The 17,697-nt window shown below is 39.3% G+C and overlaps 2 protein-coding genes across 2 annotated transcripts in view; one reads left to right on the forward strand and one right to left on the reverse strand.

The window, feature by feature from the left end:
• The window catches only part of LOC140951575 (uncharacterized), a 50,691-nt gene that overhangs the window by 13,525 nt on the left and 19,469 nt on the right, over nucleotides 1-17,697 (reverse strand). The window lies entirely within an intron of this gene.
• LOC140951844 (jouberin-like) overlaps nucleotides 99-17,697 on the forward strand; it is a 30,889-nt gene continuing 13,290 nt past the window's right edge. The window contains exons 1-20 of the mRNA XM_073401203.1: nucleotides 99-461; nucleotides 2,241-2,305; nucleotides 3,131-3,158; nucleotides 3,353-3,446; nucleotides 4,053-4,110; nucleotides 4,203-4,290; nucleotides 5,116-5,257; nucleotides 5,779-5,917; nucleotides 6,856-6,919; nucleotides 7,400-7,577; nucleotides 7,914-8,012; nucleotides 9,017-9,119; nucleotides 9,678-9,773; nucleotides 10,301-10,399; nucleotides 11,058-11,183; nucleotides 11,763-11,827; nucleotides 12,119-12,170; nucleotides 13,918-14,003; nucleotides 15,829-15,883; nucleotides 16,901-17,016. Of these exons, the coding sequence (XP_073257304.1) occupies nucleotides 452-461; nucleotides 2,241-2,305; nucleotides 3,131-3,158; nucleotides 3,353-3,446; nucleotides 4,053-4,110; nucleotides 4,203-4,290; nucleotides 5,116-5,257; nucleotides 5,779-5,917; nucleotides 6,856-6,919; nucleotides 7,400-7,577; nucleotides 7,914-8,012; nucleotides 9,017-9,119; nucleotides 9,678-9,773; nucleotides 10,301-10,399; nucleotides 11,058-11,183; nucleotides 11,763-11,827; nucleotides 12,119-12,170; nucleotides 13,918-14,003; nucleotides 15,829-15,883; nucleotides 16,901-17,016 (1,763 nt within the window). The 5' untranslated portion in view covers nucleotides 99-451. The remainder of the gene's footprint in view (nucleotides 462-2,240; nucleotides 2,306-3,130; nucleotides 3,159-3,352; nucleotides 3,447-4,052; nucleotides 4,111-4,202; nucleotides 4,291-5,115; nucleotides 5,258-5,778; nucleotides 5,918-6,855; nucleotides 6,920-7,399; nucleotides 7,578-7,913; nucleotides 8,013-9,016; nucleotides 9,120-9,677; nucleotides 9,774-10,300; nucleotides 10,400-11,057; nucleotides 11,184-11,762; nucleotides 11,828-12,118; nucleotides 12,171-13,917; nucleotides 14,004-15,828; nucleotides 15,884-16,900; nucleotides 17,017-17,697) is intronic.

A 17,697-nucleotide genomic window follows, 5' to 3' on the forward strand; every position in this document is an offset into this window, starting at 1 on the left:
CGGTGGCAAAAAAGCCAGCAGTTTTGATGTACAGCAGTTACAAGTAAAAATATTTTGCGTCATGTAAAACTAAGTGTAGTGTCCTGCTCAACGGAAAATATAATTTGAAGACAAAATGGCGCCCAAAACCTACGCTTGAGTTTGCACCTTTACTTCTCTTATTGCAGTTTTTGATATGGGAAAATAACTATACTGTGTTCTTATCTTTAAACGGAATTAAGTTGCCCTCACCACGTGTAGACTAAAAACGGTTGTTGGTCTTTTTCTTTTCATTTTTTGATGAATTTTGATGGAAGCGTCAACCAATGATTTTTGATGGTAGCTAGCCAATACGTCTTGTATTGATATTGGTACATCTTCTGGCGTCAAAATGTGCAAGACTTTGAAAACTTAAAGGCGAGGCAAAAGAAGAGCCACTGTCATTCCATCTGAGAATCAGCTGAGTTTCCGCATGGCGACAGGTAAGTAGTAGTTTTTGGTAACTTGAACTCTAGGGAAACGAAAAACAGTTCGAGTTAGCGGGGAATTCGAGTTATCGGGGTAAATTTCAGTGAAATTTTGATCAAGGGAAAAGAAATTTAGTTCGATTTTATAGCGGGGAATTCGAGTTATCCGAGTTCGAGTTATCGAGGTTCTACGTATTTTTGGAACTGTTGATCCGGAACTAAGCTTATCTTTTAAGCTAAATTAGTGTTCTCTTTCAACAACGTTATTCTAACATACACGTGCATCTAATCTGTTAAACATATGGGCTGCCATAAAAGTTGAACTCAAGTCGACATATGGATGTCTCATAACGAAGTTACATGAGCATGATTGTCCGGGTGAATGTAGTCCTGAATAGGTCGAATAGGACTGTTGTTGATCATGATAATGACTGACGTTTTGACAACCCATGCGGTAGACTTCTTCAGAGTCAAAGTGAGTGGTGTCATGTCAGTGGATGATTTTTAACTCTGGTTATTGACCTGATTGGTCAATTAAGTGGCCATTTGGTTGGTCATCTGTGAGTTAATAGGGAGTTTAAGTTACGGAGACTTCAGACTACGAACTACAGCTGGACGAGTGTTGTCCTTTGTTTGTAGCACTGGGTTGAGTCGTGCAAATATAGACATTAAGATTGCATTACAGACAGTAGACTACGAGAGAAGAGGCGGAGAGGGAAACAACTCGCAAAGATTTTCTTGTTTTCATCACAGTTCACAGAAATGCAAGTCAATTTTGCATGAGATCTCATCTTAAGAACAATGAACAAATTCTTCCATACTTGAAGGAAGCAATTACGTCGGGTGAAATTGGTGAACAAAATTTTAGTTACACAGGTTTTATTTTTTTCGCCCATGAATACTTATGTCAAATATTAAAGAAATAGACAGAAATAGTAATAGCTCATTTATTAGATTTAGAAGATGGACTTCTCCGACTACTGATCTGATGTAGTATGAAGTATTGAAATGCCGAGTTTCGATTGTCTCGAAGATGTTTACATCATTTTCATTCAGCCAAAGCATTACAAAAACTCGCATAAACAAAAGTTACACAAGTAGAAAGACACACTAATCAGTTCGAACAAACAGTGAAACTTTTCAAGTGCAAAGAGAAAGTAAATTACCTGCATGATTTCTCTTTTCCTCAGCCATCAATCTGAATTCTAAGCTTTAGCTAGATAAAAATGTAGTCACAACAGTGGATTAAAAGTGTAAATCTGAGCAGAAATTAGACACAACTTACATATTTTGCTTCCCTCTCACTTAAAGCAGGTGAATTGAAAACTTTTTTAGGAAAAGACGAGATTCTTGAATTACCAAGACAGCAAAATGTGACCAAAATGTTCTCCGTAGTCCTGACTGCGCGAAACAGCTCAACAACTCACCGTAGCTGCAGGACTACATGGGAAAAATGAACAGTCACGTGGTTTTGATCGTGCGTAGTAGCATGTTTAACCGTAGTTATAGTCCGTAGTCGCCGTATCTTAAACTCCCTAATAGTGATGTTATTGGCTACGAAGACTCTAAATGTCATTTGTGCGTTTCGATCAATCCATTGTCAGAGTTTAAAAGTTATTTATTGTTTGTCAAATTGTTAATTGTGCAGTCATTCTCTCACAGTTAGTTTTGCTTGAGTCAGTCAATAAGTCGTCTGTACGGATGTCTGTAATTAATGCCCACTCTGATTGCATGATCCAATGAATACCATATCATTCTCATTAGTAGCTCCACATTTTCTTTTTTTCATATTAGATGATACACCAGGGTCTGGTAAGAAGAAGAAACACAGGAGGGCAAAATCTAACTTAGAGTCCCAGGTTTGTTGTTAGAGAATCAATTATGCCACAAGGAAAGTTGGTCATACATGTACAGTGTTGTCGTGAGAGTAGACCAATCATAAATTATTATTTTTTAGAAATGTTATGTATGAGATAGCCATATGGTAGACTAATTTCTAGTTGTTACTTTTCTATGGCCACCACGGTTGACAACAAACAGAAATATGCTTTTGTCACAGGCTTTCTATAAACATCCCTCATTGCAAAAATGAATGATTGTAAGGCTGGCAATAATCAAGGCCCTAATTCTCCAGGCCTTTGATTACAACTTGGACTCACAAAATGTGCAAGCTAGTCATTAGAGGCACAGTCTGTTGAGTGGGAGGTCACAGGTTTGATCTCATGGGCTGCACTAGTGCTCGGCCCAGACTTGTTTTAATTTAGTTTTAATTCAATTTAATCTGTTTTTACTGCAATCCCTGTAATAAAGATACAGACACAAGGGGAAGGACTAGAAGGAAACCGAAGAACCATACAGGCTTGTCCAGCCAATTTGAAATTAGATCACATGAGCAAATAGAAATTGCAGTCTTATGTACAGCAAGGAGTGTGTCACAGTGCCCTTTCTACTATTTTGTGCTAAATACATTTGACACTTAAAAAAAAAGCAGTGTTTTATGTTCATTCCTTTAATTTTTGATACCCCATTGTAAGGGATAAAACCTGTTAACTTGCTCATATTAATTTTTTGTGAGCCAAATAAAAGACTTCAGCATTGTAGCCACAATGAAATAATTGTATTCACCAGTTAGGGATCTTTCTGAATTACCTGTTAGTAATTGTAATCAAACTTGTTCATTTTAGGTCGAAGTATCAGGATCAACTGATCAGTGTAAGTCATAACCCTTAGTTATTTGGAATGAGTTACTAATGTGTTCTTTGCGGTGCAATTTAAATCCCCTTGTAAAGATTTAGATAAATTATGACCAATTTACAACTTGAACCTGATAACTGTATCTGAAAGAAAGTTTACATTTAACTTTGGTTTATAAAAGAATTAGTGATAAATGTTTTACTTTTCTATAGTGTTATCAGCAGAGAGCTCTAGAGTGTTAAAGGCACGTCAACAGACTCAAGCCAGGTTTGAGTCATTTCTTCAGGATGCTGTTGCTGATAACAGGTGCAATTGAACACCTTCTATAATAATCATATATTCTTAATCCAATAACAATAACAAAGTTATTAGGATGAAAATGTGCAGATGTACAAAATACAGTAATAATTTGAGTCTCAATTTCAGTAGAAATGCTCTATGGTAATACACACCGTGTATATAATGTAGGTGCTATTACTAGATTGAATGGGTAGAATTTATAAACCTTTGGCTACAACACTTACACGTTTAGTAAAAAAGGTGAAATTTGGAAAAGTCAAATAAGTAGTTTAAAAAAATACGCAGGTTGTGATCCGGTCCGATCGAGGAAATGAATGAATATATGGAAAAGTACTAAAAGTACACACAAAAAAAAAACTAGAGTAAAATTATTGGTATCAGACGTTTTAAATTGGTGTCTAAAGATAACAACGGCCGATTTGCGTAAATTACGTTTCAAAGGACTTAGCTCCTTCTAGGGAGGGGCTATGCACCTCCCTCTACTACCCCCCTGCTCCTCAGGAAAGTGCTTCTCTTGAGCATATTTTTTGCCTCACTGGCCATGAATGGTCCCTTACCTTCTGAGCTAAAATTTTGGGAGAACACTGACTTTGCAAAATGTCAATTTTGCAGTTTGCAAGAAGCCAGAAGGAAAAAGAAAAAGAAGAGGACCCACACAAGTGATGCAGTGGTAAGCATCTTTAATTTGAGTAACAGTTGGAATGTGACCTTATTCAGGGCACACCAAATTGATTATATGGATTGTGTTTTTTTTTTTTTTAGCTTGAAACCATTAAGTCTGGAAGTCCAATAGCTAAGCCCACATCACAATCAGAAGAAAATCTTCTTCAAGCAAACTTATACAAAGGAGGTGAGTACATGCACTTATCTCAGGTGAAGATTTCTAATACATCAAGAGACAGGGCTACTGATATTACATTTTTAAAGTAATGGAATTTAATAGTTTGAACCTGGTATACCATCTTCTGCACCATCCTGCTCCCATATCGTACCAATATTCATCATCTACATGTCAGCCAATTCCTCATTAGCCTGCATAACCGGCATTATTTTTTCGCCTTTTTTAAGCAAGAGAAGGCAAGCTCAAAGCGAGCAAGGGTGCAAGACAATGGCACAACAGCCGGCTTGTGCTCAACCTAGTTTGTGTTTTGCTCACCCAAAAAACACAAAAAATGGTGCCTGTTCTGCAGGCTATTTCCTTTTAGTGAAATCCAACTAGTGGTCTATTATCAATGCTGCGTTCTGATTGGTTGAGCTGCTACTAGGCTATATGTTATAACCCACTAGTAACCACAAACAACAACAACAATAGATTCCTAGCTAAAAGTCCCGGCTTTGAAAACCAAAACGATGGCGGCTGAATCGCATTTAATTTTGCTAGCTAAAGTTGTTTTGTCTCAATATTTTTGACCAACTAGTTGGATTTTACTAAAACAATTATTCCTCTCACCCTCATGGCCTCTGAGTCAATTCAGCCTCATGAGCTATTGACTCAGAGCCCATTCGGGCTGTATTCTTACAGTCAGCTCTGGTATGGGATTTAAGGCTGACTACCATAATTTTTATTTTCTACTGGGAATACATGTAGAGTCTAGATTCTCAGCTTGTTCATGAAAGTACTCACAGAAGCTAAGATATTGATGCTAATCAATGGTCTCTTTACTTTAACTTAAAGATGATCCTGCACAAGAGGGAAAAGAAAACAAGAAATCTTACAGAGAGCTTTTGGAAGGTTCCTCAGCTGATCCAGCTGGTCTTGACAATGAGCAGGCAACTCCTAAAAGATCCAAGCACAAAAAGACCAGAACCTTAACCAGGTAAAACAATACAACAAACATGTAATTAGTCAAAGACCTGAGCAGTGCTGTTCTGACTAGTAGCACCAGTGGTATAGGCCCATGACAAATTGTACTCATCTAGACCTCAGGCAACTAAAATCTTATTTTTTACAGCTGGCACCATCAGTTTCACACTTTGTTTGATCAGAGCAGGGCTAAGAGTTGACATATTACTCTAGCATTATTAGTACACGGTATATTTATTGTGCATTGCACCATTAGAATGGTGTGAAGTTTGTTTGAACATAATTTAAATTATAATAATATTCTCTTATAGTTTAGTGAAAAGCAACTTATTTGATGTTGTGAAAATTCTTCTAACCTAAGTAAGCAGTGCTACAGAGGGGTGGTAGAATATAATTTATGATTAATAACTATATACTTATATGTACATTATATAAAATAATGTAATTCACAAGTATACTCTGATGCTTGGTACATGAAAAGTCAGCCCCACAATTTAATTTTACATCATCAGCACCAGTTTTATTTTTTCCAAGTGAGCAAGAAACTCCAGGTGGATCACAGGAAAAGCCTAGGAGAAGGAAAAAACCTAAAACTCCAGAGCCAAAAGTTGTTGGGGACAGTGCAAGAGAGAATCTTGGATTTCAAGATGATGCAGCCATGGAAGGTGATGGAGTAAGTACATGCAAGCCTCTTTTTTGTCTCCTCTACAGATCTGTCAGTTTGGTCTCTACACCTGTTTACCCTTTCCCTGCTAGCAGAGGCCTCTCTTCCCTGGTATTCAGCAGGTCCCTTTTACTCCCGTCCAGGGCTGTCAATAAGGGCTGGTAGCCAGCTACTTTCATCTCCTTCTACCATAACTGCTGACAAAAAATTAGCACCATCGAATAAAATTGTGAAGCATCCATGTTCCGGTTTTGAATAACATTGAACGCATATTTAAACACGTTTAGATTTGTGAAACGTTCAAAGCGTGCAATGTCCTGGAATGCCTGTGACATTTCGATGGCATTGTTCCCAGTGTTGCGAGTATTGTGACGAAACAACATAGCATCCGTGGTAGAAGATACCTTTTAAAAAACCCCAGAAATGCCAATTCTGAGACTCTAAATTTCATAATGTTCCTATAAGCCTAAGCCCTTAAGAACTAATACCAGGGAGAAGAGGCCTCTGTCCGCAGGGAAGTTTACCCTTCCCATCTCCCAAGTCTGCAATCTATTAAGGTGACTTGACCCAGTACTTTTGTAGGCATACCTTCCACCTTTGGACTTCCTATAAGTAACCAGCTTGGTCTTGGTGTTTCAATCACCCTATTTCATTCTTCGTCTTTTGCTCTCTCTCATCTGCTGACCTTCTCCTCGCTTAAGCCTTCCAATTTTATTTCCTGCTCATCTCCCTAGGTCTCACTTTTCACCCATGTTCTTCTATCCTTGTCATCTTCATTTCACCTACTTATTCTATCCTCTTGATACCAACTTTATTTTGCGTTCTCTTTTCTTTCCACCCTTTGCCGTGAATCTATCACAATTTAACCCTTCTTATCCTACTGCCCTCTTACTTCAGAATGTAACCAGCAGAGTTTTGATGCCTTGCTTTGTGTATTGTTCTTTCAGCCTGTTCAACCATCTTCAACTACATCCAAGAAAAAGGGTGGAAAAGCAAGAAGGAGACTTCATGGTACAGTTTTTTTGTCACACCTTGCTTCAGTTCAGCTTAAATAAAAATTTCAAATAGGCTCTTCCACAGTTTTTTTTTGTCTTTTTTTTAACTTTTGATAAAGAGTAGTAAACGAATATCTATCGACACTTCTGGAAAGAGGGCTTTGAAATATAAGGTAACTTAAATGTACCAAATTTATGTCCAATTTATGTCCAAAGAAAGCGAAGATATCGCCCCTCGAAGTCGCAAAATATTGTGGACGTTTCTATGGTGGGGGCACGAACCATACAAACGTCTCTAAAATTCTGCGACTTAGCGGAGCTCTACCTTCATTAGTTTTCAACAAATCACTTAATTCAAACTTGGTCACGTTACTAAATTTAAGGCGTTCTTTACAGACGTTATGACGGATTTTCGCTTAAAAAACCGTGCAAGGGTCTATTGAGTATTGACATACATTGTATTCAATTCTACTAATGATCCATACTCTCCACTTAGATCCTGATGCAGACAGACCAATAGAGGTTGTAAAGAAAAGAACAGATGATGGTTATATTCTCTCTGTTACTGTGCATCGTGCTGACTACCTTAAGCCAGATCTTTGTATATCGCATCCGATGGTGAGAGTTCACCTGGTGGATATGGACACGGGGCAGTATGTGAAGAAATCCGACAGGTAAATAAGCGAGTTATATGATTGAAATTGACCCTCTGCAAATCCTCTAGTAACCCAAGGATTGAATAAGTCCAGTAAACCATCAGGACAAGTAGATTCCCTTCCCTTCAATAACCTTTCAAGCTCACATGCTCAATGGGCAAAACCCAGTCGTGCAGTGAGGGCAAAGAAATGTGCAAAAAGCGTGATCCATGTGCAAAGTTGTATTTTTCTTTGCTAAAGCTCCCTATCAGCTGGGCATGTGACCTCACCTAAGTGCACACTGTGTTCTTAAGTGCATGTCCACATTTTGATTGTTAATGTACTGAATATTCTTTGTTGTTCTGTTCATTATAGTGCTCGTAGCGTGACATCTTACTATGAAAATGAAATCGAAACTCCTGTTGATTACATCATGCCTCTAATGACTCAACCTTATGATTTCAAGAAATACAAGTAAGTAATGTAATTATTATCATTTTTCTAGCATTCCACTTGTAGGGTTATCCTGACTCATGAATCGGTAATGCTAAAGATAAGGTTAATTTCGCACCCAGAAATAAAGTTCTCCAAGGCCGGGTTGTTCAAAGCTGGATTAAGATAACCCAGGGTTAGTGCGAAATTTCAAGTTCAGGTATAAAAGCTTTAAAAGCAAATTCAGTTTACTAATTTTTATCCGCAATTTGTTCATTGGATGCTCCACAAAATTACAAATTATTCGAGAAAATGCGTTTGAACAAGGGAAAAAGAAACCCGGTTTAAAATTTAACTCCGGGGTAGCGCCTATCGGTCTTCGAACAACTGGGCCCAGAATAGTAAAATAAAGAGTAGCCTGAGAAAACACCCCCATTTCGCGTTGCCACCACTCAGTCGGTTTCCCGCGAAATGACGTCTTAGGATCGAGAACAGAAATTCTATAGTGTTGAGGCGTCACTAACCAGTTCTGAGTAGTGCTTCTGATTGGCTGAAGCAAATTTTTCACGCGGTACACTGTGCGACCAATCAGAAGCACTCCTCAGATCCGGGTTTTGATGCGTCATCAGTATGGAATTTCTGGGCTCGTTTCTCAGACTTCATTTCGTGGGAACACCAGTGGTGGCGTCGCGAAATGTCGGCTGTTTTCCCAGGCTAGTCACTACCTTGATCTAGATAGTGCTTCAGATTGGTTGAAAATTTGCATGAACCAATGAGAAGCACTACCCAGATCTGGGTAGTGACGCGTCATCAGTATGGAATTTCTACGCTTGCCCCTCGACTGTTTTCTCAGAATAAGTAAAGAGCGAAATTCTTGCATAAGCCCCGTGAGTTGACCTGTCCCTTTTTCGATGTATACAACTTGATGGACAACTTTTTTCTAACGAAATTAAGTTACAAATAAATTTGCAAATGCTCTGATCAATGAGCCTTTCCAGCGGCATTTTCTGTATACTGATGTACATGTATGTTGCGATTTCGTTCAGATCTTTGATGCCATCATGGGAAGAAGTTCTTTTGTTCAATGAGATTTTCTCGTACTTTCTTAGTCGTGAAGAAACAGACCCCAAGGTCATCATGTTTTTTGAGGTAAAAATTCTTTAAGCTTTAATTGTGCCTCTTATCACTTTGGTGTGCTTCTCAGAAGAATGGAACCCTTCCTTCGTTTGCGCCCAGTTGGTTTTTGGTCCAAAAATCACGGTAGAAACTTGTATGATCAATAGAACGCACCAAAGCTAACAGCAGCTTTAATGTGATCACTATCACTAGGACATACAAATAATATTGTACACGCAAAATTATATTTTACTCATTATAGACCTACATTTGAGACACTTACTTGATTCCTTTGCCATTGTCGAAGCTAAAGATCATAGTTTTAAATTCATGAAATAGGGCGTGGGACTCCTAATTGCCTGAGAGAAATTTCACAGTTTCGCGGACGAATAAATAACTGCAAGAAAAAAGTTCATAAGAAGTATTTCGTCGTGGCTTAGGAGGGGGTAAGATATGCTTCAGTAAAAATTTGCAGGTCAGATAGGAAACATGTCCTGGGGTATTTTTTTAAAGAAGGCACTCTTGTAAAGTAAATTAGCCTTAAATAAAGTAGCTGGCTGTTAAACTTGTTTAATTTGTCATTTTCTGAAGGTGGTTGACTTTCTGAGCATGACAGCTGCCAATAGAAGAAAAGGTCCCTCAACAGTGGATAAAGGCTGGTATCAGGTGGCGTGGGCCTTTCTCAAAGTAAGTCTCATGGTCCCAGGTATAGCCCGGCAAACCGTTGGTGACTTGAGCGGCTTAAGGTGCTTAGGGCCTGCATCAACGATCAAAATATCGCGTGAAAAATTTCTTTCTCTCACTATACCTCCTTATTTAATCTGAATTCTTAAAGCCAATTTAACTGAGTACAATCAAACCTTCATGCGCGGCCACCGCTCGTAGGCTATCACCTCCCTATAAGCGTCCACCTATCAAAAATACCAAAAGTTTCACAGTGAAATCACTGAATTTGAATGATGATTGAACAATTTGCTATTATTTTTATCCCCCCTGTAAGCGACCACTTCAGGCATGGCTTGATGACCCACTACACAGAGTGTTCGAAGAATTCTCTTGTAAAATGTAGATTTGTTAGGATCTCTTTTATCGAGGGACCCCTGTGGTTCGATTCGCGTAAGCGACCGCTAAATCTTTGCATTTGAGGCGGTCGCTTCTGAGAGGGTCGGCTGTGTGTTGATTATTGATAAAGTAATTTTAAATGTCTGTTTAAGGTAATCGGTGGAAATGGCGCACCCAACACAGAGAAGAAAGTTCGTCTTCAGCTTTTTCAGCCTCCCAAGGCTTCGTTCAGATCAAATAACACGGTAGAAGTAAGTAGCATGACCAGTTACACAAACAAGTCATGTGTGGCAAGTTTTTAATTCTGATTGGCTGAGATAGTTTCGCAAGGTTTTCCTTAAGTGTCGAAGCTCGACGTCAAAAGCAACAATTGAACCAATCAAAACCGATGCTGCCGATCGTAACAAAGAACTCAAGTGAACCTATGCAACCCGCGGCAAAGCGCGGGAAAACACATACACATGTACGAGCCAAGTCAAGAGTGACATGATTTTAATTTCGATTGGCTGATAAAATGGCGGAAGAATTTTTTAATCTATCACAAGGCTAGCATTGTATGGTGCTGTGCCTGTCGCAACTGGGTTTAAAGTAGATACTCATTTGCCATCTTAGTGACGTCAATAGATAACGTACAAATTATTACGAGTCAAAGAGAGTTGTATCAGCCTGTGGCCTGCGTAACAAGCGTCTCTGATCGCGTTATTGCGCGAATTCTGCGGATCCTTCTTTTTCGCTCCTTTTCCATCTTCATTGACAAACTCGCGCGGAAACGCTTGGTACGTTGGCCAGTATTTGTGTAAACATATTGGTTTATTTTATTCGCTTTCCTAAAGAAACTTTAATATTTTAAAACTTGATTTCAAGTAAAAACTCTATGTTTACTGTAGCGTGTTGTTTGCTTGCACATAGGTGTATCAATGGTGGAAGCAAGCCAGGCGTGTACCATATCCTTCTACCCTCTATGTGACGCTAAAAGGAGTTCAACCTCCAAAGACCATTGACCCTAGTCTCAGATCCATGTTCGCCATCCAACAGGTCTGTTTCTAGCTTATTTTATAACACAGCGTTGTTTACTAGTCTCATTGGAATCAGTTTCCTGCCCCAAAGTAAGAGCTATTCTAGACCAAAATGCTACGCACACTAATCAGTCTAGACCTTTCGTTCTTGAAAAAGGGACAGGGGATACAAGTCAACAAGAACGCCTCGCCTTTCGTAAGCACGCGAGTTCCTGAGCGGCGTTTATCCCTTGAACCTAGAAACAGATCCTTTTAAAAGACAACTGTTTCGGAAAAATCTTCTTTGTATCGTGAAAAAGAGTGTTGAAAACAACCGGCGTGTATTAAGGACAGTGAAAGGTTACATTTAGTTAAGAAATCAACGTAGCTAGTGATTCAGTAAATATGAAATTCACAAGTGTCCCAACTGATTCACTCACTTTATAGACAGGTTCAAGTATTCTTACTAATCACAATCGTCGCAGTCATAAAGCCGTTAATGAAAAGGTCCTCAGTTTTTTACTTGGTATTACTAGTAGTGTCAGTCTTGTCCTCCGCCTTTGTCTATATTCATGTTGTGCCTGATAGCCTGCCTATTTTTCGTTCCTCTTCTTTGCAGGAAAAAGGCAAAGTTACTTTTGAAGAGTTCTCTTTAGATGCCGAACGGCGAGCTCACGGAATGAGGTGGTTTTCTGCGACGTATAAACTTCATACAAAACCTGTTTTGTTTTGTTAGAGAATCTTGCCCTGTTACTGTCAAACTTTTTGGGGAAACATGCGTTTGCTAAGTTGTTTTGCTTTATGCTCTTTTTCATTTCGTTTCTTTTTTTCTTTTTTTTTTTTTTCCTTTTTGAGGATTTCTGTGCGCTTATTTGTGAGAACTACATTAAGTATAATCCAGCTTTACTGAGGTTTCTGCAACGATGTTGTTATGTTGTGTTTTATTCTCAAATACCTCCTTCTAAACTTCTCTAGAGATGGAAAAAGCAACAAGGAGCCTACGAACTGGAGCAGACTTCCCGGTCAGGTAATCTACCTGCTTTCTTTTTATATAAGAATGTTGCCTTTCGGGCCCAGGCGGAAGATTCTTATTATTCTGTTATGAGGTAGTTACCTTTAGTTTTGTTTTTCAGTTTTGCTATTTTTAAGATTTTGCTAGCTTCGTGATAAACAGTTTATAGTCTTTTATAGACTTAGAAACTTAAAGATTCAATGTTTGAAGTGGGCTTGTTTGGGAAGTACAGCTGACCTTGAGTTTTACCCACAGTCAGGTTCCTGTTTTGTATGTTTTGTCCTTCTGGGTAGTTTCACTGTTAGCATTTAACTGGTTCTTTGGTCCTTGTCGGTTGCGGCTGTGTAGGCTTATCTTACTATAGCAAATCCGTTGAGGTATAGGCGATAAGGTATTTAATAGAAACTCTTCCGGTCAACTAACTCAAAATAAGTCTAAAATTTGGTCATTTAATTCGCTGTGTAACCTAGTAGAATTAGTTGAGTAGGAGAGTTGTTGTCAGTAGCTGTTGAAGAATAAACTTCCATCTTAAAGAGAACGAACAGAGTCTTGGTCCTCTCGTTAAAAAGCCAAGCGAGCTTCACAGGCCCTCAACAAGCCCTCTACCGTTTCTAGGCTGAAAATATTCTTGTATTATTCTTCATTTCTTTTGTGCTGTATTTACGGTACAGATGTATTACATGTACCGTTCATCGAACAATCATTAGCATTGAACATTTGGTTAAAGCTGGTGCAGGTTTTTCCAATTTGTTTGCTAGTTTTGCCGTTCAGAGAAAGGAATAATTTTATACGGTTAAGTTTAAAACGGATGATTGTACACAAGTATTGTAGTTACAGATTTTCAACGGACAAAATAATATCCCTTTCAAAATCTCAGCCTTGGGTTTATTCTTAAAATAATTCGCAAATTGATTCTTATAAAAAGAAAAGAGGCTTAAAATAACGGCCGGTCAAGATGTTGACCATTTGTCTGTACAAACGTTCGGTTTGCCGGTCGTTTTGACTGGACACGTAAATAAGTGACCAGAAAAAATAATGCTTTTTCAGACCATTACATTTCAAGAGCACGAGCAACCTTTTTCACTTATGTTGTTGCTCGTTAAGCTAGTAAATTCAAGTTGCTGTCGTGTTATTTTTAACAATTGGAACGGTCAGAAGAGGGACATGACCGAGCTAAAATTTCTTTGGTCGGTCAACACGAAGACCGGCAAAGAGTCCTGTTTTTTTGCGGGCGCAATAGTTATCTAGTATAGTGTAGACACATAACCAGAATAAAAGCTAATCACAGACGTTAGTAAGCGCTGACAAGCCTGAATGAACCATTTAGCTTTGAGCGCGGCAAAACCCCTCTCTGCAGCGCGTGTAGAACCTCATAACCAAGTTAATTGATTGTGCGTTGCTCAGAACGTTTCACTTGGGAAAAATTAACAAAAAAGACAGCCAATCACGTAGCATAGGCTACTGAACCCAAAGCAATCGCGTTTGATATTCCATTCAAAACTGCTTTGATGATTGTCTTTTTATTACCAGAGATGTTTTTGTACAATTACTTGATATATTCTTCCTGAACCTTGTTTTCTCTCTCATTGCGTGAAGTACAGAGGTTCTTCCAGACCTCTGTTTCCATGGCCTAAATAAGCAATCGCTTTTTTTGTTTTTAGGGGAAGGGGTATTGTTTGTGTTGATTCATCTTTTGTTTCGTTCTTCAATCACAGACCATATCTGGAGAACTACTGACCTCCTCATTACTCATCTTTTACAGGTTAATCGCATTCCAAACAAGCAAAAGGCGTCCCTTTTATCAGGCAAAAGAGGCTGCTTCATTCTGAAGTTCTCTCACAATGGCAGGTATAATCACAGGCGGAACCGAGAGAGTGTTATATTTCTTGCCTAGCTTCTAAGCCTCATTTTTCTGCGCGGCCTTTGCGTTTCGGGTGACGTTGACCAAGCGAGTTTTTGGCTGTTTGTCTCGGATACGTCACCGAAATGATTTGACCGAGAAGGGCTGGGAAGACTCCGTAAAGGGACTAGGCAATTTTGTTTCCATAGCATGCTGAAGTATTTATGGAGAAATAAATGACTGTAAGAGGGTAGCCTGCGTAGCAAGCCTTTCCGATCGAGTTATTGCACGAAAGTTGCAGCTCAGCTCCCTCGACGAACTCGTGCGGAAACGCTTGCTACGTAGGCTAGTGAGAAGGATAATATGGTGTTCTAAGTAAAATATGTTGAAATGCAGCTTAGTCTCGGTTTTTTTCTCTTCCCGATCATCCGGGTTGTTCTTTTTTTTGTGACTCAGACTTCATGAATACACGCGCGAGAAAGGAGAAACGAGCGAAGAGAGAATTACGGTTTTCAGTTTTGATTTTCATTTAATTGCCAAGATGGACCACATCTACTTTACGGTAGATAATGCTTATAAATGCCTTCTTAACATCTTCCGTGAGACGTGAAAGAATAATGATACTCCTGGGCCCAGGCCAAACGTCAAACTTTTCAAAAGACGAACCAAACTCGAGTTTGGGTCGACCTAAGTTAAGTTAAGATCGTCTGTTGGGACCTGCGTCGAACTTAGGACACGTCGTACCAATAAACTGAATCGTACCACAAAGCAATTTAATAAATTTTCTCTATAGAACAAGGCTAAAAATATACATTATCATACAAATTTTTAATTTATTAGTTTAGTTCGTCGCATGTGAAGATCGACGTTTGTCCTGGACTCGATCTTCAGACGTTCTATCCTTCTGAAGGAGGCGGATAGAACGTGTTGGACGATCCAAACTCACGTCAAACTTATCATTAACTTAACTCACTAAGTTTGGTTCGTCTCATGAAAAGTTCGACGTTTGGCCCAGCCCTAAGTGATTTTGAGAGAGAGAGTCCCACCACCTTTATGGTCGTGAAGGTAGTTACTTTCTAACCAAACGACGCTAAATGCTTCAGCAATTTATTCGGATGTCAAAATAAGCATTACATTCAGAGCTGCACTACTGGTAGCCTCCCACTCAGGCGTTTTTAGGGGAGCTCGTATTTCTTCCCTCCCCACAAACGCCTGCTCAACCCAGAACAACATTCCTTTCCCATTGTTATATTCGCGTGGTAAGTGACCAATCAACGGTTTTTAAATGAAGTGTTAACAGGCTAAACATGACTCATAAGCTCATGATAGTGAAAAAACGTGACCCTACAGTTACCGTTTTCCTTCTTTTCTTTACTTCGCCAAGGTTATGCAGTGCACGGAGAATTCTAAAGTCAAACTGACATTTATTAGAGGTCATGAAGGTTTCTCAACGTTTCATGCAGATCGCGTAATTATCGGGTTACCCTGCGGTCAAGGTAAACTTTCCAGAATTTGGAAAGTACAACGTGATTGGCTAACCGTGGGAAAGGAATGTTGTCCTCGGTTGAGCAGCCGTTTGTGGGGAGGGACGAAATACGAGCTCCCCTAAAAACGCCTGCGTTGGAGGCTACACTACTGGGAGAGGAGGAGGTTATTTAGGAACTCATCTCCCTTTACAACGAAGCAGAAGTTGCACTACAGGGGGTTAAATACAATCGGAAAATGCCTATGAACACTTGCAACAAGGAATCAATGGGAATGCAGAGGAAGAGTTCGTGTGAAGGACCTAATTTAGTGATACACGTCCGTAAACGATTTCTCTTGCTTTTTTAGATACCTAGCTTGTGGTTGTGCGGATTTGGATAGTTTCCCTATTCTTGTTTATGAGGTAGGCTACTTCGTTTTCAGTGGTTGACACGGTGTAATATTCGTGTGGAAATGTCAGATAAACATGTCAAAGAGAGAGACATAAAAGTCTATAACGCATCAATTCTGATAAATTGAGCACATTCGCACAGTAGGTTTTTATGTTCTAATGAAAAATTAAGCTACATTTTTGTCATTAATTTTTTTATATTTCCCTGTACGTGTCTCTGAAAATGTATCTCTCAAAAGCTCTGTCAAGGGATGAAGTATCATAAAGTATGTATGTATGAAACACGGCTACAGAATTTGCTCGACCAGAAGTAGTTCATGGTCAATCAGAAACACGGAAACCAGTGATTGAAATCTCCGGTGTCTTTCTGGGGGTTTTTTGTTTGTTTGTTTGTTTATGTAACTTTGCAACGATATCGCCGTCATAACCTCCAAATAAAATCATAGGCAGAAATATTCTCACCCTGAGTTGTGGTATACGACAACAAAACATGTTTTTGGCCAACTCCAAAAAGAGAAGGCCCCCTCTCCTAAAGTACAATCAGTTTTGGGGAACATTCAAGGACCGTAAATAATCTACTTGACGCCCCCCCCCCCCCCCCCTCCCCCTCTAAAATATACGCCTCTTGTATAATAAACGCCCCCTTTACGATGTCTCTCCGTCCGCCCCCTGTCTAATAGATGCCCCCATGAAAGTTACTCCAAAATACTAAGAATCAGCAAAAGGAGGAAAGTCATTCAATTTGTCGAGTTCCTTGGTTGTTTAACAAGGGTTTGCGCATTGCATCTTGTTTAATGTCAACATCGAAGCTGAGATTTGAAATTGATAGACTGGGTGTTGCTCTTTAGATAAAATTCCTTGATATTTTAACTGAAAGCATATTAGTTTTGTAGCTGTTGTCAAAAAATTAATGACAATAAACGCCTTTCTATTAAAAGCTCCAAAATTGACATAAACACCCCGGGCGTCTATTAGATCATTTACGTTATGTTGTAATACTGGCATTCTTTCTTTGTTCACACTTTGCAGGTTCCTTCGTACGAGACTCGTGCCTATCTCCCAGGACATTTCAGCATCATTTATGACTTGTGCTGGTCTCCCGATGATGAAGAACTCTTGTCAGCTTCATCTGATGGAACAGTTAGGTATGGATCCTTCTTACCATTCTCCTTTCAACACTAAGAGAGAGATCACTGCCGCGTGTAGGTTGGTGAAGAGAACTTATTCGTGTCATTGATTTGTTTGTTTCAGTTCTGATCATTTAACGCTTTGTAGTTGTTTACATTCATTCGCGCGCGTTCGCCATTATTTCCAAGGGGAAAATAGGGCGGCAGGCGATCAAATCTACTGTGCGGTTCTCAGCAGCCCCTGTTTATTGCTTAATTTGGCTGATGCATCACCAATTCCATATTCGGATAGTTTCTCCGAACGGAGCCCTTTAAAGCGAAGACCACGGTATAACGAATGAGTTACAGTAAAATGTATAGAACAAGACTCCAGATGTTTAGCGGTTTAACCTTCCGTTATAGCGACCACATTTTAGGGAGTTAAAGCAGCGACGCTTTTGAGCAACTCAAGTCAACCGGAAGTGGAAATTTTGCACTCTTAGGCCATGAGTTTGAACAAATTTTCTAGCAGATCGTCTATATCAGAGTAAAACCACTTGCCAGAGCAGGTTTGGTAGCATCAAGGCATAAAATGGAAACGTACTCACTTCCGGTTGAAGTGCGTCGCTCAAAAATTTTTTCTTAGTTCTCTGGTTCTTCGTTTCATCGAGGTATGTTACGCTGGAGATGAGATCTCATACTGGAGAGTTAGCAGTTACC

The sequence above is a fragment of the Porites lutea genome, chromosome 11 (assembly GCF_958299795.1).
Source record: "Porites lutea chromosome 11, jaPorLute2.1, whole genome shotgun sequence".
NCBI lineage: Eukaryota > Metazoa > Cnidaria > Anthozoa > Scleractinia > Poritidae > Porites > Porites lutea.